The sequence below is a fragment of the Polistes canadensis genome, unplaced genomic scaffold (assembly GCF_001313835.1).
Source record: "Polistes canadensis isolate GaletaPanama2010 unplaced genomic scaffold, ASM131383v1 scaffold_5, whole genome shotgun sequence".
NCBI lineage: Eukaryota > Metazoa > Arthropoda > Insecta > Hymenoptera > Vespidae > Polistes > Polistes canadensis.
Window position 1 is genome coordinate 816,391 of NW_014569552.1, and position 26,911 is coordinate 843,301.

The 26,911-nt window shown below is 37.4% G+C and overlaps 1 protein-coding gene across 5 annotated transcripts in view; it reads left to right on the forward strand.

Moving 5' to 3' along the window:
* Positions 1-26,911, forward strand: part of LOC106787987 (3-phosphoinositide-dependent protein kinase 1) — a 197,555-nt gene that overhangs the window by 40,116 nt on the left and 130,528 nt on the right. For 2 of the 5 annotated variants that reach the window (XM_014750842.1, XM_014750860.1), the window contains exon 2: positions 23,638-23,676. Coding sequence is in view for 2 of the 5 variants with exons in the window: in XM_014750860.1 (XP_014606346.1) it covers positions 23,638-23,676 (39 nt within the window). In the remaining 3 variants the exon portion in view is untranslated. Of the gene's footprint in view, positions 1-21,245; positions 21,385-22,091; positions 22,168-23,637; positions 23,677-26,911 lie in introns of those variants that run through there. The other 3 variants (XM_014750833.1, XM_014750851.1, XM_014750878.1) reach the window with 3 other exon arrangements.

Below are 26,911 nucleotides of genomic sequence, written 5' to 3' on the forward strand. Positions count from 1 at the left end.
TATTAATTTTACATTTCACGCATGGTCAATGTTGCGCAGCGGATAATAGCCTTATCGAGATGCGCGTTCGTAGAAATCCTTTTTGGAAGGAAATTTTCAGTGAAGTAACGGGCTATTAATGAGAGTCTATATACATACACGCTCGACTAAGTAATACGGCTTAACTACGTAAACCTTCCCTCGTTCTCTTCTTCTTCTTGTTCCTTTTTTTTTTTCTTCTTCTCTTAGGATTAAGTATGGTGGTCGTAAAAAAAGGAAAATTCGTGAACGACAATTCGCATTCGATTTTACCTTTCACTTGCGAATAATTTGACTTTTATCTATTAATATATAAATATTATATAAAATTCGATGAAAAAATGTAATATACAGCTGTAATTATTTCCAGTCTTTTATATATATAAAAAAATTTGTTTTTTTATAAATCTAAAGTAAAGGTTGAAACTAATAGTGCTATGAAAGGTTGAATACTTAATACTACTATTAATCCGTTGCGCTATAAAACGCGATTTAATAAGAAATCTTACATTTTAGCATCATAGAAAATTTATCCGATGGACAGTGGGCGCTGAACGCGTGTTGAAGTATATCAATGCTAACTACATGTGTAATTAATTCTAATAAATTAGTAAAATAATAGAAAAATAATCTAAAATCTACTAATTCACGGATGTTACAAACAGATGGGTTAATCGTCGTCGAGTAAGATCGATTAAAGCTGCTTTTCTCGAGCTGACGACGACGACGACGACGACGACAATGACGACGACGACGACGATGACGACGATGATGACGGCGACAACTACGACGGTATTACCGTTTAGTGAATCGTTGGTAATGTTACCGGTGGCACAGAGTTCAGAGTGATTAAATCCGTCAAATCGGGATCAAGCTTGTCTCCTTACCGCAAACACAGCCAGGAGAATAATCAGCATTGGAATAATCTTTGCTCGAAAGCATTAGCGTCATTAGAAACGCAGACGTAGCAGAGCTTTCAACGTATTATAATATATTAGTCTCTCTCCTCTCTCACTTTCTCTCTCCCTCTCTCTCTCTCTCACTAAAAGTACGAGTAGGAGGAGGATGAGAAGGAGGAGGAGGAGGAGGAATATGAGCAAGGGGAAAGGAATGAGGGATGGAGACACGATAAATCGATCCCCGATAATATTATACGTATATTTCCATGTTTGTCATCGACGATAACACGAGGAAATTTGATCCGACAAGTTCAGCGAAAAGCATATATTTTTCCTCATCTTCGCGGCTTATATATATTGTCGAAGACTTATCAATTCGAGGATCGATATTACCTTATACGTATATCTACCTTGATATTATGTAGTACTTTCATTTATTCCATCTTTACCTTTTGCGGACTCTAAAAACTCGTTTCTTTCGTCAATTTTTTAATATCACGGCGCGCGCCCGTCTATTGGCGATTCATGTAAATCAATATAGCTAACGTTAACGCGAACTAACCAAAGTCTTCGAACTTTGGAGATAGCTTTTCTTATGCAAATCAATCTCGAAACTAAAAGCCATAGGGTTAAAGGCATGCGATCGATTATCTCGAAAATGAGAAGGGGGACACTCGCGCGCGTCCAGTATTTTTTGCTAATTTTATTTTATATCGATTAAAATTGTGTATTTATCGCTTGTTTCGTTGCAACTTTGTTTATTTAAAAAATATAATACTTTTAAAAACCGGTTTACTTACTCGTATGTAGAAATTATGATTTAATAGTTTTTCACGCTTCTAATCCTGGCCTCGGGCAAATCGGTTTAGGCGGTTGTTACATGATCCTGTGTTCTCGATGCTTCCGTCCTTTGGCTTCCTCTCGCGTGATCGTTACCGTTATGATGCAACACAGACACCCACACAACATTCATCCATAGTGTTAAAACTAGCTTTCGCATTCTTTTCCGATTGCTTTCTCGAGGGTTTTTCTGTAATCCTCGTCTCACAATCAGCGTAGACTCCCCTTCTTATTTTTCTTCTTCTTATTCTTTTTTATTTTCTTTTATTCTATACATATTTATATATATATATATATATATATATATATATATACATACTTACATATTCTCGTATATTTTAATATTCTTCGGATGATACGATTCGGATTTGGCCCAATCTCTTTTGTAACGTTCGATCCTTTCTCGACTATACGCACGTATTACAATATACACAAGTATTTTCGATATACAAATATCGATAGGCTATTATTCAGTCTCTAGGATGGAGATCGATGCTTTTAAAGATAAAAAAAAAGTCGAGATGCAAGTTGCGTACGAAGGATGCAAGAGAAAGTATGGAAGATAATAGAGTATGAGGCCAGACAGACAAACGGACGAAATGAGGGACGACGAACGGATTTAGGCTAGGGACGAAGGGACTCACTGGCCAAAGCGCAGAACAGGCATATAAGAATTCGAGAAAAGAGACGCGGTTCTAAGAACAATCCTCTTCTCTATTCTTCAATTTTTTCCCCCACCGATAGAAATGCAAGACAGTTTTAACTTCTGTTGAAGTTTATAAGTCTAATCTTGTTTATATTTCATGTTTTAAAATCTTCTCGAAGTTTCGAAGAACCACACACGCACGCGATTTATTTCTTCTCAGCAGAAAAAAGTCGATTGATTACGATCAAACTTTTATCCCTCCTCGTCGTACGCCTGGCCTATGATAGTAAATTGGATTAAATACTTTTCATCTCTCTACCTCTTTCTCTTTTTTTTTTCTTTCTCTCTCACTCTTATCTAAGCTACTTAAGTCAAGTAGAGAGACTCTCTTTTTTTTATCTCATGTGCGTATGCTTTTACTCCGACAAATCCGATTTCCTTCGTTAATATAGTTCTTATAATATCATCTCTCTCGGACATGTTAATTCGCCTACTTTTATAGGCCATCATCCTGTCTACGCTGCACTTAACTTGTCGAATATTCTTATATTAGCGTGCAAGTACTCACATCAGTCAAATAACTTACCGTAAAAAAATATGAACAATATTTTGTCTTCATATTTTATTTGCGACATATTTCGTAATTCGTATTGACGATATAATTTTATATATGAAATGAAAAATTCATCAACCTCGTCGTAGAGTCAAATTTTTCACGGCGAAGATATTTTTATTTCGCGTAAGTTTTTTTTTTTTTATAAAAATTATATAAAGAAATATGAAACATTTCTTTTTATAACAATCGAGATTTACTCGTTTTTGGTAAGAAAAAAAATGTAATAAAAATTTGCGTATTCGAGTATTTGAAATAAATAAATGTGACAGAATCCTTGACAAGAATAATAAGAAATTAAGCGTATACTTTTAACACTGAAAAAGATTTAATAAATTTGAAATAAAGAAAATTTGTAATTGTTTAATTAAAATTGATCGAATTAAAAATATATTACTTCTAACATTAGATTAAATGTCAGAAGTCCAGCAGAGTTAACACTGGACCCGTGGCGCAGACCTATAAATATCCTTAATTTTAGTCGATGAGAAGTATATTCTCGGAATTGGTCGGCGTGGTCGAGGCCTTCCGAGGACAAAGAATCTCGTTGGTAATGCGTTGGTAGTAGGTTCGTAGTGCGTTCGTGTCAGCCAGGCCAGGGCTTTGATGTGAGAAGGAAGAAGGTATAGTCTGCCTGCCTGCTTGCCTGTCTACCTACTTGCCTGCTTGCTTGCTTGTTTGCTTCTACGAGACGACAAAGAACAAACGCGTTTCGTTGTGGCTTAGATTTCAAAACCAAAATCGCCGAACTAAATTGATGTCAGACAAACAGAATTTTAATACTAGAATTATCGATAATTCACATATAACTGTACCTATCAGAACAGTAAAAATAATATATTGCTTATTTATTACATATAATATTCGCGTATCTATGAAAGGTTGATCGTAGAGGGGAGCTAAAAACGATCGAACCTAATCGAAAGACAAATTAATAGATTTAAATTTTTATATAAACGTCATTAAAATTAGCGACAGTGTGAAAAATTTGTGGTTTATCTATTAAATGTCTTAATTTAAAATAATATATTAGAGGGGGCAATAAAAACAAGTTTTGTTTTTTTTTTTTTTTTTTTTACATTTTGATAAAGGTCATAAGAGAAATATTGAAAAATGCGAACGGGTAGATCAACTTTCATAAGATCAAATTGGTTGATTGAACAATTTTAACGTTAAAAATGAAAAAAATAGTTTATTTCGACTATTATAAAAAATGCAAGTAATAATATATCATAGTATCTAGACACATTGACGTCATCGATGCGATAAAAATTCGTTCAAATAGGAGTTAACGATAAACTTACGCTTATCGGTACGTTTCTGTATATTTTTTTGTTATTCCTTAAAATAATTCATTATGTATTCAATATTTTCTATAATTTCAAAATTGTACGTTTAATAATAATAATAATAATAATAAATAAATGAATTATTAAATATATTATAATAAATTGAGACGAAGTGAAGGTAAAGAAAGAGGAGGTCGGAAGAAATGTGCAAAAAAACGATGTAAGAATGGCGTAAAAACAATGCGAACAAGAACAGATGCTCTTAGACACGGTCGCAGAACAGGTGAGAGAGAAAAAAAAAGAGGAGCATTACCGTGACAAAGGGTGAGGAGGGGATTAAGAGAGAAAACGACAATGGTGGACGGAAAAAGTATGAGCCTAAGAATAGAGCCTACGAATGTACACTACCTAACTAGACTATCTATTTGTAGCAGTAAACAGCGACCGTTCCTTCGTCATTTCGCAATGCCGAAGGACGCTGCTCGGCTCTGAACAGACGGCGAAGGTCTTTGGGCCGAGACTCGATTAAACTTTTCTTCCAAGATTTCTCGTGAGAATTTCGAAATCGAAAGATTCAAAAAAATATAAGTAACGTTTAATACTACATTTTATGGATATTTTTCTATTGTTATTTATGTATTTGGACACGCCTCAAATTAACGGATAAATGAAAATACGTAAATCGTAGAAAATTTGAAAATTGGAAAGCTCAAGATGACACATGATTTTAGGTAATATTTTTATATTTTTGTACAAAAAAAATACTTCTTATCAAACGTTTTTCATAATTATTAAAAATAGTTATATTCAAATATCATTATAAATTGAAATTTAAAGAAATTTTTCCTATAACACGGAGTTTATAAATAATTATACATAGTTTATCTTAATTTTTTATTTTGATATTTTAGATATGCTCGAATATACAAAAAATTAAGTTAATTAAATGAATATACACAAATGAAAACTAAATATAAAATAAAATTTTGTAAACTTATATATAATCAAATAAAAATTTCAAATAATACCCAAAGTTTTGTCCAATTCTCGTTGGACAAATCGTCACGATTCCTTTTCTTGTTATTAGTATCTATTTTCTTATTTGTTTTCGAAAAGTTAAAAATACAGTAACAAAAAGTGTCGATATGCTATTTCAGTGTGTTAACACCACACACAAAAACGTATCATTGAATGAATAAAAGTAAAAAAAAATTACTAGAAAATGATAGTCATGTGTGTGATTTTAATCATTTTAAATATAAAGTCTGAAACCGTCAGACTGACGGGTCCTGAAACCTAGTGTTAACGAAATAAATCTTCTATACTTATTTTTTTTCCATTGCGTATTCGTTTTTTGGTATATCATCGAGTATCCTAAATTTATCGCTGACGATATTTATCGTTCGCGTTCGAATCTTTTTAATTTGCATGTTTCGTAGAAATAAAGAACAAGAGAGAAATAGTCTTTGTAAAGGTACGGTGATAACTCGAGTCTCTCGTAAACTCTGATATACAAACATATATATATTTAGATATTTTAAACGTCAGCAAAGTCTCGCGTTCCGAAAACTCTGCTCCTTTTCTCGAAGCTTAAAAGCCTTGATAAGATTTAAAAGTTTGAGAGAAGCCTCTCGCGAAAGTCTCTCGAAAATCTCCGAGTCTTCTTGGAAACTTTGGCAACATAGTCGTCGAGCATACTCGTCCGAAGAGAGAGCATGCTTTTCTCTCTCGACCGTTACCGAGAAACATCTTTATATTTTTCGAAGATGCGAAAGAAAAGGTCTTCGATTATATCGATGACATCTTTTAGTTCAAGTAGATATATATATATATATAACGAGAAAATATCGAAAGATTTTCAAATATAGTCAAACCTTGGATCGCGAGTAACTAAGTTTACGTGAGTCTACCACAAGACGAGGAACAAAATTGTGATTTGACGAACGAATGATGTTTTGCAATAACGAACAGTACAAATACGTTTGACAGACGATTTAAGCGTATTCGTAATAAATCATATGCGAATTATAACTTGTTTCATTTTTACATAATATTTTGTATCACATATATTTATATCAATAAATAATATTCCATTTTCCATTATATATTTCTTATGACAAAATTCGTTTTAATATATATATACGAGTATTTTTGTAAATTACAAGCAAACTTCTGGAACGAATTATGCTCGTAAACTGCGGTTGTTTCACTGTACCTATCTCTGATCGAAAAAGATCGGACATTATATTAAAAGAATATCTTTAGCCAATTTCAAAATCTTTTTCTTTGGAAGGTTGAACTTGTAGAGGAACAGAGCACAGACGATCGACGATCACACGTCAAAGGCAGGCTCCGTTTAATTTTTTCTTTTTCTTTTTTTTTCTTTCTTTCCATCGGAGGAAGATACAAAGAGCATGGGAGAAAAAGGAGTAGCGAGTCATCGTAGTAGCAGCGTTAAGTGAACCGGCCAAGTCTCGATTAGCCTTTGCCATCGGCGGCGTGCGCATCATATTGGTAGAAAAAGAAAGAAAAGATTGTAAAGAGAAAGAAAGAATGAAAGAATGAAAGAAAGAAAGAAAGAAAGAGACGATTATGATGGCGGCGCCGTCGCCGACGACACTCAGATGCCAGTGTTCCTTCTCTCTTTCGCTCGCGTTCGTTGGTTCGATCGTTCGCTCGCTTACTCCTCGACACCCATTTCGTTGAACCCTCAGGACAGACGCAAGGCCAGACACAGACGGACGGAGAGACAGACAGACAGACAGACAGAGATTCGCGAGATCCATTATGGTCGCTCGAGTACCCGCGCGCCCCAAATCCTAATAAAACCCCCATTGCCCGTGGAAGACACAACGGAGCCCCTTTTATACGCCGAAAATCTTTCCCATGGGCGATCGAGAATGCCAGAGCTACGGCGCACATAGTCGTCTCTATGGAGGGCTCCGAGAACGTTAAGAAAGGGTAACTCATTCGTATTCGTATTACTCGTACTGGTATTCAGTGCCGTCGCTAGATCCGTTCGTTACCCCCTTTTATAAGAAATCTTTTTACACTGTTTTTTTTTTTTGTTTATTTCTCTTTCCTTTGCTTTTATTTTTATTTTTATTTCTTTTTATTTTTCTATTTGTTTTTTTCTTTCCTTTCTTTTTTTTTTTTTTYTTTTWTTTTTTTGTAGTTATACTTCCTTTTGTATATTCTATTATCAACAAAGATATATCAGAGTTATTTTTCACGGAAAATAATTGTTATGGATAAATGTAGCGGATGATAATGTTAATGAAAACGTAGACGCATGATTTGCGTAGTAAGTACTTTGGCCTCGAAGTATAGATCGAGCAACAAACTTTGTTCGATTCGTATAATAGGAGGTAAACAGAGGGCAGACCGCGTGCACGATTTAATGGTAATCGAGACTCGAGCTACGACAAAGAGGCGGTCACCTCGATTCTCTTCGATCGGCCCTTCCCGCTGGCTCCGATATTCTCAGAGAAAGCGCGTGTAAGTGCGTTTCTCTTGTATGTTTCGTATGCGTATTAGTGGCCCGTCTGGCCTCTGACCCTGAGCTTTCTCGCGTACAAGGCGCGCAGGTCGTTAAAATGGCACCAGACTTCCTTTGACCGGGGTGCAGTGTCGTTGGCCCGTCGATGACAGAAGGTCGCAGGTGACGAGAACCGTGAAACCAAAACCGGTTAGTTGTTGTTCGCTATCCGTTGTCGAGAACGAACGTACGAACGAACGAGCGAGCGAGCGAGCGAAAGAGAACGGATGGACGGACACGACCGGACAGACGAATCTCGTATCCTTTTCGTGCATCATCCTCTAAGACTTCCTTCCTACTCGAACGATTCTGACTTGTAGACATGTTCAAGGACATCCTCTTGGAAAACTTTTCACGATTCTCGGATTGCTTTTGAAAAGCAAAGCGGACTACGAGATATCTTGCGAGATGCCAAGGGCTTTTCATTTATTTTAATCGAATCCACGTTCTCGCAGATCTCTCACCGTCTCTCCCTACTTCTTTTTCTTTTTTTTTTACGAACGTAGGATCTTTTATTACGCTTAAGCCGCAACGAATCTACTTTAACCCTCTAGATTTTATGGTAAAACGAGATTGATCATTTACGTTTCACCTTTTGCTCCTGTCCTTACAAAAGGATTCTCTGTCTTTTCTCGTCTCTTCGATCTATGTAACTTTTCTTTCCATTTATTTCGATTTAAACTCCTTCTATTCCACTTGGAAAGATCAAGGACGTTGATCGTTTCAATCGTTTTGAGAGACAGAGAAAAAGAGAGAGAGAGAGAGAATCAAATAGCATTAGATCACTCTCATAAGAAACTTTTCTCCTTTGAGATAGAGCACGATTAAATTAGTTAAATTATTAGCGATCAAGACTACTGGACGCGTACAATTAACGTCTGGGTGACCCCAAAAGTCCAGCTCGCTACTTTTAATATTCTCACCGAAAAGATTGGCCACTCACGATGAAGGTTGAGTAAGTCTAACGGCAAAGATTCGCCGAAAAGATGCATGGACCTTTAGTCGACCTTCGGCGGTTAGCCTTACAGACCGTTTTCGGAATCGAATCGATTCTAAGAAAGGATAGGTAGAGGTACACCTCGTTAATATGTGCCGAGGGTGAACCGTTCGAGTCGAAGGTCGCGGTAAAGATCCAAAGCGATGATCCTGACCGTCCCTAGTTATATTCTCAAGGTTCTTTTTTACCTTTCTCTTTCTCTCTCTCTCTCTCTCTCTCTATCTCTTGCACAATTTCGATGATGATATATATACCTTGATGTATACTTCTATATAGCAATTGGGCAGGTTTCTTGTGTGAAATAAAAATATAATAGGGGAGGGGGGCTCGAATATCGGGTCGATGCGTAGCAATGTTCGGCACGCTTCGTAAGCGTTTCATGTTGCTCGTAGAAAGTGTCCTCGAACTGTGCGACGATCGTAAAATCGTAAAATAGACTACGACGTAGTAACGTCGTCGTCGTCGTCGCGTGTTGTTGTGTAGTAGTCGCACACGTGTGAATGACCGACGTGTGACCGGCGCTCGTTGGACGAGTCCAGACGAAAGGGTCGGGATTGCGGTAGGTCTGGAACGGTGGAACGTAATGCAACACTGCGTGGCCGCACATCGGTGGCCGCAGCACGTCGGTGGCCGCACTTCGGTGGCCGCACTTCGGTGGCCGCATACGACGCCTCGTACCATGCCGAAGGCACTACGATCGCGAGGCCAAACAAAGCACGATCTATCTGCCTTCTTATTGGTCGTACGTCGACCATTTTAATAGACTCTCTCTCTTTCTTCCTCCCTGCCCCTTTTCGAGTCATTTATACTTTCAATTGAATTTACGTGTAAAATGGCAACGATGACGACTCGTTGAACGACATCTATTCTCTACGTAAAGCAAGTAAAAGCTTTTTTCAGGAGTTTTGTTGCCAGACGAAAATTATTGATGAACCCGGTGGACCGTAACACACGCCCTTCTGTCGTTTCAAAGTCATATGCGAATATTACGGAATTATTCGGTGAAAATTATAGATAGACGGTTTCAATATTTAGGAAGCACAATCGGATTCTATTCGATAAAAAAGGAAAAGAAAAAAATTAGGAAGAAAAATGTTACCGTTCCAAGGTAAACAAGTATTCTTCTATGCGTAAAGTGCATCATCCTACGTAGCTTTCTCGAGCATGCGTTTGACAATAGAAATAGACGAGGGAATATAAAGAAGGTATGAAAGAAAAGGAACAAATAGAAATGATAATAGAGCGACAAGATACAACGTACGTACGTTGTAGTCCGCTAACTCGTGCGCTTATATTGCGAATTGACCGTTATTCTCTCTTAGGCTGCATACCATACGAGTTTAGTCCTACGGATGCAAAAGGCTTCGAGATAGAAAGAGAAAGAAGAAGTTTCATCTCGTCTGAGAGACTCGGAGAATTGGAGGGTGCGAACCGACATGGTCTGTGTCCTCTTCGTCTCGTGTCTCGTTTACTCGTAGTTCTCTTCTTTCCAAACGTCGTGAAAGCGTGGGACGGACTCGTAGTGACCGTAGTAATACTACTACTACTACATTACTTTACTACTACGCTACTATACTACTACACTACTACTACTTTTACTGCTTCTACTACACTACTACTACTTTTACTGCTTCTACTACACTACTATTACTTTTACTGCTTCTACTGCTACTACTACTACTACTACTACTACTACTACTACTACTACTAGTACTACACTACTACTAGTACTACTACTACTACTACTACTACGTTTGCTGGAATCACAAGAGAAAGAAAGAAAGAGAGTTTCTTTGTTCGATGGGAATGGATGCCATGAGAACCACGTGTTTGGTTTCCCGCCAAGCTACGCGGCTAAAGAAAGAGAAGGAGAAAGAGAAAGAAAGAGAGGGCAATGAGATGTCGGAGAAGCGGGAGGTTTGTGGTTTAGACGAGCCACTTGAAAGAGAGAGAGGGAAAGAGAAAGAGACTCTGCTTTTTGAGGTGGGGATGGGTCGGGTTCTATCGGGCCCCAAGTTCTCCCCTTTTTCCTTTCCTTTTGGATGCGGTAAGACTTATTTTTCGCTTCCCTTGTTCCGCGTTTACATCAGGGTCGCTTACGACAGAGAAATATTACGCAGAACTTAAAAGATCTCTATACCGCTAATAATTTATAAGTCATTTTTAAGAAAAATTGGATAAAAGGGATTTCAGTGACAGATGGTACGAAACAAACGGTGAACAGCAGTCGTTGTTTATTTCCATGTGGCTTTTTTTTTCGTAAATCTAATCTTTAAGGGTAGGAAAAAAAGAAATAGATTCGATTGGATAAACCTAGAATTGAGAAATGGAAATGTTGTAAAGGAAAATAAGAATGAAAAAAAGCTTCCTTGAGTTTGCGATCCTTTGAGACCCTTCCGTCTCCCGCTTTGAGCGATTTCTCTTGCTCGTAGGATGGAGAGAAGGAGGAAGAACCAGAGTGGTGGGAGAGAAGAAGGCGTGGAAGGATAGACGGTCGGGTCTACTACCACTACTAATACGAAAGAATCTTATAAAAGAAAGAGAAGGAACGAGTCTTCTCCTTCGATTGCGACGGCAACTAAGCGACATCGAGTTCAAATACCTCCGAGAGGCCACATCTCTTCTGGAATGCTACGCATAAACCTTGGTATCGTTTAGGATAGACCGAATAAATATTGAAACTTTGGATAACAATGTTTAAATATCTTTTTCTATCCTTAAAAAGAATAAACTATATATATATATTATGTATATTGACTATTCCCCTAACATCTGCTCCGTAGGAAGTTTCACATCAGTAAAAATTTGATAAGTAAAAACGTCGCATTTGGTTTGACAATTTTAGTAGTTATCCATTATCATACCCGCATAAACTTAACTTAAATAGGATTCTTATATTTTCTCGATCCTTGTCTCTTCGATTATATATACGAAGATAGGTTTCAACATGTGGGTCATTATTAGTTTATTATTAATTCATATCTTATTTTTATATACACGTGCATATATGGTATAGTTCGGATAAATGAAATTTTTGATAGAAACATTGTTGTTAATCGATTCCTTGCTACGTAATCGAGTCTTTATCGTTAGATCAATTCGTCCATTGCGTCTATTTAATCGTAGATAGAGATCTAGAAATTACGTACTAGACGTAGATACGTTGGACGTTTCATCGACAGGAGAGTGTACGATACGCCATTACGATACGTCGTGGTCGTTACGATACGTCGTTACGATACGTCCCGATGTCCTGCAGGTCCGTTCAGTCGGATTAACTCGAAAGTGAAGTACATCGATCGAACGGTTCAAAGGCTTTGTTTGCTCTTGCTTGCTTGCTCGTTCGGAGGCCTAGGCTAGGAAAAAACACGTCTAGACGTTTAGGTTCGCGCGGTTTGTGTTTTAGCTGGGTTCTCTTTCTCTTCATGGAACTCGTCGAACCGTTCGGTTACGTGCCAAATACACTCTGCGGGTGCCAATTTACTTCCTCTTGGCTTTATCGAAGCCCTCTTTGGGAAAGCACCTTCCTTCTGGCCATCTACATCCATGTATATGCTACCGTCAAAGTAGGAAATCAGCCATTGCTAGTAATTCCTCGACATTGTTATCAATGCAAAGCGCCTTCATACGAGGTCGGAAATAAGACTTTCTACAGAGTTTTTCCTAGGCATCGAACGTAATACTTCGATATCCTATATAATATCAAATTACTATTTAAACAACGTTGAAAAGAATACATTCTCAAGACAGGCACACACAGCCATACACAACCCCTCCTGTGCATCTTTGCAATTTCTTTGAAAAGTTTTGGTAAATATTTTTTATACTAAAAGTGAATAGATTTTAATGAAACTTACATTAAATTAAAGTACACTCTTTTGTCTACGCGTAGAATACCATATTGAGTTATAAATTTAGCATGTAAGGTTCAGAAAATGTCCGAGAATGCAATGCTGTAAATTGTGCATCTTTGCAATTTCTTTGAAAAGTTTCGGCAAATATTTTTTATACTTAGAGCAAGGCTTTGACGGTAACATATATACTATGTGGATACCATATATTAGCGTTATTTTGATTTTCTCAACAAATAAAAACCTGATCGTCTCGTTTTTAAACTAGTTAAAGGGGGAGAATTCTGGTCTAGAGGGTCTAAAAAATCGAATTTCTTTGTTTGCATTTTTTTTCTAGTATTTACCTTGTGAAATAACCGTGTTTGCAAAAGATATTATCTAATTCGCATTATTTTGAAAGATATAGTGCGGCATTGCAAATTGATTGTATTTCGGATCAGCGAGCGCAGTTCAGAGTTGAAAGGTCGGTTCTGTAAAACATAAAATCTAGAATTCAAACCTTCAAACCCTTGCGATGTACGTACTGAGCTCATAATAATTTCAAAGAAAAATCAAAAGAATAATAAGTCTTTATTTAAAATCAAACAAAAGTAGAGCGATCCCTTGTAAGAGTTTACTTGCGCCGACTCATTTTCGCACTAGAGTTGAAGAAAGAAAGCGAAAGGCCGTCGTCCTTCGCGTCCCGCCAAGAAGGTGCCTTTCATCGGTCGTTGCCGCTGCCAGCTCGTAGACACGGGAGTTTTCCCGCCAAGCTGCGCGCGCACCTTGCGTGCCGTTCCCAGCTCTTTCTCCAATCACCGCCATTCCAAACTTCCCCACTCGTTTTCTCTCTCTCTCTCTCTCTCTCTCTCTATCTCTATCTCTATCTATCTCTCTCTCCCCCTTATTCTCTTTTCTTCCTTCCCCTTCATCGTCACTTTCTTCGTCCCTTCGATGGTTTACCCTTTTGCCCGTTTAATGGGGCTAACAAACCTTCCACCACACGCAAATCCACCAACTTTACATATAATACTACTTAGTTTTAGGCTTTCTGCATTTTTTATCGTAACACTTCGAACCGTCTTTAAAACGACAACAAATTCATGACTCTCATTTTATTTTATATTAATCTCGAAGTATACGTGTAAAGTAAAGGGCGTAGTCTACTTTGGAAGGTCCAAATATTACATTATTATTTTTTAACTAAATCATGTGATAAAAGTTTGGAAAAAATTACATGTTGAGGGGATAGGAAGGACTGCAATCTCGGTTAATCAATATTTTATTTACAAATTTAAGTTCCTCCAAATCAACAATATTTATAAACAATTTGATTGAAGTAGCCCGCGTTCAAAAATGTGGAAAAAGGCGCCTGTTTCATAATTATTGATACTTTTAAAATATTACCCTTAATAGATTTGTTGAAAATTCTAATCGTAAGTAAAAGTCATTTGATTTTGAATATTTCGTATGCAGGTATAGGAATGTAGCACGCGCTGCCCGATAAATCATTTAAACCCTAACGGTTTACTTCTTAAAAGCACATTAACCAAGAAGATGATGCATCACAATACTTAAATCACCGTTTTTCAAATGTCTATTTAAGTAATCCTATACCTGTTATGTCAAATATTTGTAAGCTGTACAATAGAAAGAAATAGTGGTCCGAAGCAAGTTGAGTAGAGCAATTTCAATTGAATAATAATATTTTTGTTCATAAATTAAATATAATTTTGTTAAATCCATAAAAAAGATTCAATACGATTCAATTATTTATTCTTCGGTAAAAAAAAAGCTATGAAATTCGCGTAAGTAGACTAACCCCTTAATCTGGAGGTATACTTTTAATACGCAGAAGATTCTTCGAGGGAGTTGGAACCCCCAAACAGGAAGTTTGAATTTCTTTTCGAGGCTCGCATCCTAACAGGTTCATTATGCATGCACGGACGAACTGGATCGTGTTTCGAGCGTGTGCCTCTTTCTCTCTCTCTCTCTCTCTCTCTCTCTCTCTCTCTCTCTCTCTCTCTCTGCTTCTCTCTCTGTCTCTCTCTGTGAGAAAGCCCTTTGCGAAAAAGTGCGTGCGAACGTGGCACCGGCGAGAAGAGAGAACAAAACGGCCCGATTCCTTGGAAGACGAGTGCAAGAAAAAAGAAAAAGACGCCAGACAAGGCGATGGTCGGACAAGGAAGAGGAAGAGTACGGCCCTCTTCTTGTTGGTGTGCAAGAGAACGAGAAGAAAAAGACAGAGGATGGTCCTCTCTAATGCGGCAAAGCTGCTGCTGCTGTTGCTGTTGCTGCTGCTGCTGCTGCTGCTCTGTTGCTGTTCTCTTAAAAAGACCCGTTCCATTTATCCATGAAATAAGATCTTACAAGGGGACCTTACACTGGGATACTCACGGATTTTAAAGAACTTTGGTATATTGGTAATATACTATTAGGGTGTTATCGTGGTAAAGTGTTTTAGCCTAACGCGAAGCCATTTTTGAGAAAAAAGCTTTTAAAGTTTTGATTTTTTTGTATACATTTTTTGTAAAACTCATGGATATAAAAAAATGGGCGTCAGGATAGAGGGGCTGGGGGGCTGGGGGTATGGAAGTTTGGATAGGAGGTCTTGGGCGTCAGGGTTGTATAATATACCCGTTAAAAAATAAAATGTTAACTGTAATTCAAGGATTACATTTTTCTTTATTATTTGCGCAAGATGTTAAAAAATTTATTATTTCTAATTTGTTTGTAATAATTAATTTTCTCTTTCCTGTATATATTGAAAAATTTAGAAATATAAAAAAAATTTGAAAACAGATAGAAAAAAATTATTAAAAAAAACTTCCCCGATGAAGAATCGAATACTATCATCTCGCAGCACGAGAAGCGAGAACTCTACTACATACGCAAATAAACAGTCGCATTTGTATACAAAAAAATCAAAACCTTTAAGGCTTTTTTCTCAAAAATGGCTTCGCGTTAGGCTAAAACACTTTATCACGATAACATCCTAATAGTATACTACTAATATACCAAAGTTCGTTAAAATCCGTAGGTATCCCAGTGTAAGGTCCCCTTGTTAGTTTCGGTGACTATCGCACGCCTCCAATTCGTAAGTTTATCAAGCGATCGTGTTGTATACTACTCTTGTTCTACGCTTATTTTCCGTCACTAAGCTTACGATAAATATTTATCTATTTCGAACCTCAAGAAGTATTTCCTGTAACACTAAATCTATCAACGGTTCATGTTAAACTGTTTATACCATAACCGGTCAAGTATTCTATCTTGAATTAAAGTTATTTTTACTTAGAAATAAATACGGATAATAGTTAATTTAATATTGATTTAAATAATAAATAAAATTATTGTTATTTAAATAGCGATAATATAATATTTGTAATTATATAATAATAATTAAAAATTAAAATCAACGGTCTAGTCACGATGAAAAATTAGTTTTCGTCAAATCACTGAAGTCAAGGAATGTTAGTTGATGCATGAATGAGTGGCTCGTAAGAAAAAGAAATACACCGTATACTATTGAATTCAAAGAGGCGGTAAAAGATGCGACCTCTTTGGAAATGTGAGATATGTATGAGAAGGTTTTCGTAGAAAAGTGACTCGAACGCGTAAAAGGGAGACTAATGATAGACAATTAAAAATGAAAAATCGATGACTTGAGAGTGGTACGTTTAGTATTAAAAAAATATTCCTTATAAAATATGGAACTTGAGAGAAATTAACATATCGTCTATGTTCGGTCAAAAGTCACTAACTAAAATTTATACTAATCTGAGTTATTGCACGTCAAAGAAATTTTTAATGTGGAAAAATCAGATTTGAAAAAACAATGCATTTTGTTAATACAATACTTTCATAAACTATTATTGATACTTTTTATGAAGTAATGGTTAGTACATTGAAAATAGTAATTTTCTTATGAAAAAAAATAGAAAAATATTGTTAGAGATTTTTAACTGAACATAAATGATATTTTGAATGTCAAATAAACGAGCATATCTATTACCATTAAGTACTTTAGACGTTGATCATTAGTCAACATTGAAGAAACTCCTTACGAATTTAATGGGCAACAACGTTACGATGGACAATATCGAGAACATTTTCCGCTTCGTTTGCTTTACGTACATTTTACGTAGCAATACGGATATGTTAGAGAAATACAAGGGTCGTAATTATTAATCTCGAAGGGGTATATTCTAGCCGATCGTGTGCGAACGTTCAACCGTGTCCACGCCAACTTTACGAGAGATTTATGAAGCGTGGAAGCGTATTCCTCTGTGTAAAATTTAACGACACACACACACACATATATATATATATGTATATATGCGCGCGCGTACACCCACCTATCAAGTTGCCTTCCGTTTTTCTACAACTAGAACGAACGTGCGGATCGAAAAATCGATCTCGAGGAATATTCTCGTATCCGTCAAGTTTTTCTTTTCTTCTACTTCTTCTCTTCTAATCGTCAGGTAGAAACAATTTGATCGATCTGAAGCGTCAGAGATGTGCTAGGAAAAGAAAAAAAAATGGTGCAACGAACACAAAATAGAAACGTGGGAGGATAAAAAAGAGGACGCACGAGACGTACGACACGGGCGTTAAGCCAATAACGGCTATCGTGCTAACGATTCCGAAGAACGGAACAAAAAAGAGGAATCGGATTGTGTAAAGAGGAGGAAGAGAACAAGAAAAAAAGAAAAGACAGAAAGAGAGAAAGAGAGAGAGAGAGAGAGAGAGAGAGATAGGAACTTTGCGCATTGGACGTTTTACAGTTTACGCGATTTTATTTTTGAATTAATTTTATTTAAATTTCATCGATCGATCGTTCTCTCTGGAGCTTTTATTTGATTATTCTATTTTCTTGACATTTAGGATAATTTTCTTAACTTTTTTTCCTATTATCACAAAGAACATTAATGTAAGTGAGAATAAATATTAACGGTAATATTTTTACACTCTTTCCCTCTTCTCTCTTTCTTTCTTTCTTTCTCAAGGGAAAAGAAGTAACGTCCGACGAAGGATACGATTCTCAATTAAGAAAACCAATGGCGAATTGGAGGAGGAGGAGGAGGAGTATAAAAGAGATAGGACAATTGAACGATATTTCGTGAAAGAGGTCGATTTCGAAATACGACGTTCGGTGAAAATTCAACGAGATGCCGCCTCGACCAGATCTTTTCCAGCTAGAAAAGCGTTTAGGGGTGCTTCGCGCGCGCGCGCGCGCTTCTGTGTGTGTGTACGAGGGAGAGTGAATGTGAGGGGGAGAGAAAGAGAGGACTTCTAACGTCGGTCTGTCAAGCTCCAGTTCGTCGGTAGAGGGTTGCTATAGGTGGCGGGGATTGGCGGAGTAGTCGGTGGGGTGACTGGCTGGAAAAGCCGCGGGCTCTGCTGGCGTGTGCACGACGGATACGTGCCTGGACTCCATTACGGAGCACTGGAACCGCTCTTTTCTTCCGATAAAAATGGAAAAAACTATCGGTCCACCCCGACTCCTCTTCTTCCTCGTCGTAACTACTCGACCATCGGTAAACTGCTTCGAGCGTCGACCAGAGAGCACAACCCAACCCCCAACCACGTTTCTCTTCTTCTTCTTCTTCTTCTTTTTGTTTTTCTTCTTTTTTTTCTTATTCTTTTTCTTTTGACCACTATGTAGCGCGTAGCTCTCGACTCTGCACCCTGACTTTTCTCTTTGTGTAAAATGCCAACGACCAAAATATAAAGAACTTTCTCGTTATAATTTTGCCAAAACAATCCTGGCGTTAAATAAAAACTGATCAATAGGTTAAAACAACTTTTTTCCTTTTTTTTTTTTTTGTTTTAGTATAATTTTTATATTTATTAATTAATATAATCCTCAAAGAGCGTGATCCTAAACACGAAGGATTAAAAGTAGTAGTTTCTTTTAATAATAATATTACATCGAAACAATATCGAATTTTAATCAAAATCATTTCGATCGTTCATCGATTTTCCGCTCTTTTGCATTTTCACATTTATAGGTTAAAATCTATTTTTAATGGATTTTATATACCTCGTATAGGTAATAGATAGGTAAGATGAGGTGAACCGAAGCGAACGTAATTAAAGTCACAATATCTGGGTCGACGCGAGCCGTTTCCGAAATACACTTCTCGCGATATTCTCGAAATACGATCTCTAAATTCGAATGCGAAAGAATAAATGAAAAAGAGAGAGAGAGAGAGAGAGAGGGAGAGAGAGAGAAAGGAGCGGGGAGATAGAGAAAAAGGGAATTGAGTAGAACGAAAGTAAATGCCCTTTTGGAAAATTGTATTTCATGGTAGAAGCCGATCACCTATTGGAAGCTTTTTATGCGCTTTTACGTGTATTCATAGCTTACGCGTACATGCTCGATTTGATGTAAGGCAACGTTAGGGGAGTAAAAGATGTGGGAATATCAAGGACGTAAGTTATGGAAAATTTGAAATCAGTAGTAGATAGTTACAAACCGTATGCAGAAATACAAAATTCGTTTGTAATTTCTTTCGGTTGATCGTACCGCGACAGTTGGCGAAACATCGCTTTTCTCATGGCGAATCGATCGAATTTCACTATCGCCCGATAATACGACGACTACGACGAGGACGAACCGACTGAGAGAAGGGTTACTTGTAAACTGGTTGACTCGTTCAACGAATCAATAAATTGACTTGTTTAATAATCGATTCGTAGGTTCGATAGAACCTACGTTAAATGAGAGATACGTTAAGCGTTCTATTTCGAATCATTGATTGGTATGCTGGGACACGTTCGACCGACTGTCCTTTCCAACGAAATATCACGATTGACATTTGGGTCGTCATGCTGCTGCTGCACCGCACTGCACCGCATCCGTACCGTATCACACCGCAGCAGCAGGAATAAAGTACGGAAACGTATATATCGGGGCAAAAATAACTTGCTCTTAAGAGGTCGGAGTACGCCTATTTCCAAGCGATTCTAAATTTGGACGAATCCGATTAGGTTGGGCTACTTTTGTGTTGCCTCTTTCTTTTGTCCTGCTTTTCTCCTCATCATTCTCGATGTATCTCTCTCTCTCTTATGTTCTCTTGAAATCTTTATTCCTAGAAAAATATATTTATCGATCTTATATCGACAATATTGAACATTTACCCTCCTCCTGTCTCTTTCTTTCTTTCTCTCTTTCCTTGAAATAGAAAATAATGGGGTGAAAAGGTACTACAAACTTTTTGATATTTTCACTATCTTTTTCATTTTCTTTTTTTTTTCTTTTTTTTCCTCGACAAGAATACCTTTAGACTTTAATATTTTTTCTCAAAATAAAGGTCTATGAGGTCTACGTGGTACTCTTTTAGACTTCCTGTTTCTAAAAGCGTCCCGTCGTAGTCGCGTCGGTCAGGAAGCCGTCGAAGCCGGAGAAATCGAGCTCCCTTTTGTGTTCCTCGAAAGGGTCGACAGGGTGGTGACTTTCGAATGGCCGATTTTTATCGGCTTTATCTTTTTCTTTTTCTTTTTCTTTCTTTTCTTTTTTTATTTTCTTTTCGTTTTTTTTTTTCTTTTTTTTTTTTCTAACAAACTCCTCGATCTTACGAATTCAAGAAGGCCAAAACTTTTCGGAATACCAAAAGGCTCTCGCTGGAGTATTCTTCCGGCAAGTTTCACATTTTCCTCGCGGTTAATACCAACCGAGCTACGGACTTAAACTCTTTTAACAAAGTCCCCCGAGGAATTCTCGGTTGAATCTCTCCGATGCATTTTAACATTGAAATTAATTATTTCGAAAGCAGGAGATAAGATTTAGATAAAAGAGGGCAGGAGAAGGGAGGAGGGTGGTCGGAGAGGACAGATTCTTGGAAAAAGATAAGTATGGCGCTACTAACTCGACGCCTTTCACGGCGATTTTCACGGTGAATACGATTACCTGAGGAGAATCTAAGCTTTTCTCTCGAGATGATATTTTCAATCTCAGGAAAGACTTTTCGCGTAAGCGGGGATTAGCCTTTGTCGTAGATTTTCTGTGAAATATGAAATAAAAGAATGAACGAACGAGTACAAGAGAAAGAGAAGGGGAATAAGAGAAAAAGAAAGAAAAAGAAAAGACAGATAATACTTTGAACTTTCCGTTCGTTCTCACCACAGCCAACAACAATTCGATGATCGATCGGCGATCATTGATAAGGAGAGTATAAATTGCAGCTCGATCGATACCTCTAATTAACAGCGTGCATCGTACACGTTCCAATTAAATGCCACGTATTGACCACATTTACCACGGCCAGTAAGCAAAGTGAGATCGATGTTCGACCAAGGTATTCCCTTTAAACTCGACCCGATCTAGTGATTATTTTTCATTCCAATCTTCGTTTCTTCGGCCCATTCAACATCGTCTCCGCCTCTTCTCGTTATTTTGCCCTACCTTCTTCCTTTTTCTTCTTTCCTTCCTTACTACTACTACGACAGCTACCTTCATTTTTACTACGTTAAATATTGTTTTTTACTTTTATTATTATTATTATTATTATTATTATTATTATTATTATTATTATTATTGGTTTTGTTTTTGTTAATTTTTTTGTTTCAGTTGTTACAGAACGAAATCGATCGATCCGGTAGTTTTAGAAGAGGAAGGGCTCGACCCTCCTCCTTTTCCCATGGTGAGCTTCGCCGAGCGGGATAAGAGCAGTGCGTGTGCTCTTCACGCGTGCATCCTTTACGCGGAGGTATTTTTTGTACGGTTGAGTAAGAATAATATCTTTCTTCCTCCGGAAAAGTGGCGGGCAATGGGCAAGGTCGATGACATTTGTAGGAGCTAGCGTGTCACGCTGGAAAAGCGTGAGCTTGTTCGCTTTAACCTGTCAGCGGGATGCATTATTCGTGAGAAAGTATCTAATCGTTCACAGAAAGCAGGACGCGTGTTACATTGCCTTGCCTTGCCTTACCTTGCATTACCTTACCTTGCCTTGGGTTGCATTACGTTGCGTTGAATTGCGTTGGGCTGCATTGCGTGGGAGAACTGATTTTTAACAGTCCCGTGTGAATGTTATAAAGTATACACGTTAAGGAAATTTTCGGCTTTACGTGCGAAAATTACATTTACTTACAACTCATACGTGGTCGATCGATGAACCCCGACGATGAACCCCACGACGATGTTATCGGACAAGCCGCGTAACAACGCGTCCACGGGCAAAACAAGCTATGAATTTGCAAGCCTCGCACTCCACCTTGGGATTCTCCAATTATGTACGTCGCGCGATTCTATCCTTTTGCTTCATTGTTTTTTCAAACGTGACTCCTCGGCGGGAGTTCATTAACACTTAAATCGCCGGCATGCCTGAAAGACCGAACGATGGACTCAATGACGGAATAGTAGAAGAGACGGAGAAAGAGGAGGAGGAGGAGGAAGAGGAGTAGGAGGGACTAAAAAGGGAACGAAGAGGAACGGCCTGTCCGAAACGATAATTCCATTACTACCGAATCGTCCTGATTGTTATTCTTGGCAAGTAAGCGAACGACGTCGACTCGAGATGATGACGTCCTTCTCTATCTTTCTTTATCTCGTTCGAGCTTTACTTTTAATGAGAGCCACGTCTACGGCTTTCCACCGGAAAATGCCGTCCACCGTTTCGTCTCCTCTTTAACAATAAGAAGAATCCGTCTTTTCCGTACGCTTTTCAAATAGGGAGGGATGGGCGGTAAAGATTTAATTAATGGACTTCCTACCAGATTTCGTGCATTCTCATAACGAACGTTCAACGCGGAGTTGGCTGGACTCTACCTCGTCCGTACTATAATGAAACTGTACTTGTCATTTTGTTGGCAAATTGTGCGGCCTCCTCTCTTCCTTCCCGTTTACCCATGCTCCCCTAATTCCGATTACGTTAACGAATGATTTCCCCCCACCCCACCCCTCCTCACAATGAGATACCCTCAACCAATATTGTATTAAATATTACCAACATACATATATATGTATATTATAAATCTCTATACGAATAAGTAAATATGTATTTCTCGGAAAGCTGGGTATCCTCGGAAATGGTGTTCGATAAGTACACGCATTACCACGTCCATTAAATGCGGCCGCAATTACTCCGGTCTACTTACTAAAATAAAATGATATTAACGAAATTCGATGTATCGGTGACTTGAAACAAACGACTAGGGGACTACAAAATACGGCACTTAACTAACCATTAATTAATGTTAAGCGATTAAATAGAGTAAGTGTTTGATCGATGACGTCCATTAGTTATGCGTTATTGCTTCCATTAAAACGAAACTGCTGTAGCCTATGCTTTCTCTCTCTCTCTCTCTCTCTCTTTAACTAAAATAATCTTCGAGGTCGAAGTACGCGGGACATACGCAATGTATAGTACGTACTATAATGAGCGAACGTTAATGCAACAACTCAAGCTCTCCTCCTCCCTTCCATATTCTTACTCTCTTCCTCTCCACCGTATATGCATACAAAAGTGCCACGTGCTTTTACAAAACGTGACTCCGAAGTTCATTAGCACCGCCACGCGCCAATAGCCCCAGGGCCGTTGCATGCCGGCGCCGTAGCCGCAGCCGCGGTTGTTTTAACGCTCCTTCTTCTCGCCTTTGCTTGCCTTCTTCCTTCGAGGATACCTCGCACGCGAGATCATCCTTGTTGCTCGAAGGGAAACAAGAGTTTAATGGACTGACTGGATTGTTCGCCTAAGAAAGAATTCCTTAGTTGACTACTTTTATCGCTTGGAATGTCGTAACGTGGACTCTTTAAAGCCCTACCTACTTCTTTCATTCTTGTATTTCTTTCTTTTTCTTCTTCTTCTTCTTCTTCTTCTTCTTCTTCTTCTTCTTCTTCTTCTACAAGCGATGCAGCCTTCTTAAATAACGATGACGAGATAGTTTCCACGTAGATCAAATTAAACACTGGCGCGATCTCATTCACCTTTAACGTCTAATTCAAATGTTTCGTTTGCTTACAGATCATAAAATGCACCGCTACAGATAGTTCCTCGATCAAGGTAAGAATCCGTTCTACGTATCAATCATTGCTATAAATTTGATATATTATTTATCCTATATGCGTACGCTTATATGCCGTTATATCAATATAATTATAATAATATATTGAAAATTAGAAATAGAATGAATGTTCGAATTGCGAAATATCTTAAAGACCGAATAATAACAATCGTTCAAAAATTTATTCGAAGTAAGAAATTATCGCGTTCTTTTTCGCGTTAACCATACTGATATCATTGACAGTAGAAAGGTAAACGTTGTTGTCGTCTTCTTACTTCCTTCCTTCCTTCCTTCCTTTACCTCCTCTTCAATCTTTTCATCACTGGTAGTAGATAAGAGCACAGGTACTATCACCAGTACTACTATACCACCCTTTGGGACAACTTCAATTACTGCAGGGACATTGCGCTTCTGCAAGCCGGTCTTGACGTAAAGTATGACGGAGTAATTTTAATTACGCGATGCACACCATCTCTGAATTGTTGCTACCGGGTGAAGAGAGGATACGATAACGAAAGTAGTGTTGGTACCGATGTTAGTATACTAGTGTTGGTACTGGATGATGTTGGTAAGGTGGCCCACCTTCGAGCACATTGAACTAATTTACGTCGTTCGGGCGACACTTATTAAACCCAGGAATGCCGTCAGCCTTAATCCTCGCAGAATGCAGGATAAGCCCCTCGCGCGAAAAAGGAAGACAGCAGGGTCAGAGAGAGGAGGAGGAGGAAAGATAGAGACGATAATCTCCGAGAGTGAATACGTACGCAATAATTCAAGAAAACTTCTTCTCAGTTGACTCGAGTCTTCTCTTATCGTTTCTTTGATCATCTTATGTACCTTCTCCTTTTTTTTTTTATCTTTGTAATTTATTCTAAAGGATTGCTATCGTTTAAGAATCCGTTCGGTGGTTTAACCAATTTGATACTAATGACGATCACTTGAAAACATTTTTTCAAGTCTTGTTATTATAAAGCATATTAAATTATAATGACTTTCGACCAATAATTAATATTACGCGATATAATTTAATTAAAAATGCTACTTCTCCACCGATAAAATGATATTCAGTAACAAGAATAGTGACGAAAAAATAATAAAGTCTTATTGAATGGGTTAAATGTTAAAATAAGTTAAAGATTAAAGACTTTGAACTAATAACATATGATCTAGATTCCTTAACGTACGTACATCTATCGGTTATCGAGAGAGAAATATTGCACGAGCCGGAAGTTGAGAGCAATTCCCATGTAAAATCAGTTGAACTGGGTAGAAAGAGAGGATAGAAGAAGGATAAGGGAAGGAGAGAAGTTCCGTTATAATTACTCTCGTTCGAGCGTACCGAACAAGTTTCGTAACGAAGATGAAACAAAACGCCGCGGCGCGCGTTGCACGCGGTAATCATTGCATAATAATCAACAACTGGGAGAGATTTTAGCCCCGTCCCGTCCGTCGTTATCGTTCGAAATACAACGAGAGCTATCGTCAAGTTTTAATGAGCGTTAACCCTAAATTAATATAACGATCTCGCAAATCGTGACAGTGTCCGAGAGCAGCACGTGACGTTACGACTACGAAAGACAACGACGACGATGACAACGACGATTATGACAAAGACAACGAATATTATTCAATCATAATTGTGCATCAGCTTATACACAAACAGTCCGTATCTATGTGTGTATGTGTGCGAATGCGTGATACCTAAACTTTAATTTTCGAAGATCAAGTTCATTTCAAGGGCATATTATTATACGTATTTTAATATATTTTTTCGATAAGTTACACGATGTACAATAAAAAATGTAGTTCTGTGACAAAAACCACCGATTACTTTGATAATTTGGAAAATAATAATCTTGGGACAAATATATTATTACCAGATGTTGATCCTTTGATATTATGCACATTACGTAATAATTATTTTTTTGCATCGCAATAAGCCGAAAAGATATTTAAGTGGTCTTACTTAAATGGACCACCCTGTATTAATGTCATATTGTATAGAAAAGATGAATTTCTTTTTAATCAACTTTCTCGGAATTAATCTTATCAAGGATTGATTTTTCGTTTTCTAACGATAAAGAATTATTTCTTGATTTTATTTACGATAAATCATATATATTATATTATAATTTTTATAAATAATTCAAAATAAAATGTATACGTAAATATTATAATATATAAAATATACAAATCAAACGAAATGTGTCCAGATGTGTGTTTAAAAGCCTTGAATAGGTTAAGCATAATTGTTTTCGATTTGGGTCGTTTGATTTTCCTTCTCTCTTTTCTATTTCTTTCTTTATTTGAAAATGAACAAATCGAAAAAATTAGGCGAGAATAGATACCGCGAGGTTGTCAATTAATCACACGACTGATGATTACAGTTATCAGCCGCTAATTAACGATTAATTAAAGAGATTCTCTTTTAGGCTCGTAGCATCATAATAATGGAACGGATCCAACGAATTGGTTACTAATTGCGACCAATTAGTAACGGATATTACATTCGTCGAGTTATCACTGCACTGTGTCTGAAAGTTCAGGTTTATTTTTTTCTCTTCTTCTTTTTTTCTGTTTTTTATTACTACCGGTCACGACCGTCCGATCGATTGGGAAAACGCGTTAGAGGGGCAATCGATCTTCCACTCACAACCAATTTAAGAACGACCTTCTTTTACATTATTTTTATTAGTAATGTAGGTTCCCTACTTAGATAATTAGAACATACGATCATTTGCTACTGTAAAAATCCTATATGGCACAGTATTTATCAATCCATAGAATAAAAACTTTCGCAAATTCCTTGATATTTCTAACGATCTACGTAAATATTTCGTTGGAAAACAGAAGAAAAGAAAAGAAAAGAAAAGAAAAGAAAAAAAAAAGAAATAAAATCAAATAAAAAGGATAATGTGAACGAGACATACTGTAGAACGAAACCATCTGGTACAGTATATACCATAGAGTAAGAAATATCTCAACGCTCGTTCGTTTCACCGTTCAAAATTTCATCGATGATAAACGAACGAGCGATTTTTGAGAAACATTGAACGTTGGACGGTCGGGAAACGACCTATTCCCTTGTATTTTCCATACAAGAATCCTTTTTCCATCCACCATCCAATTTCCTCTACTCTTTGACGGTATGGACACCTCTCACGTGTATATCTCAACATAAAAATTGATACTCTACACGATGATCTATGTATATGAATTTAACCTGGAACAAGT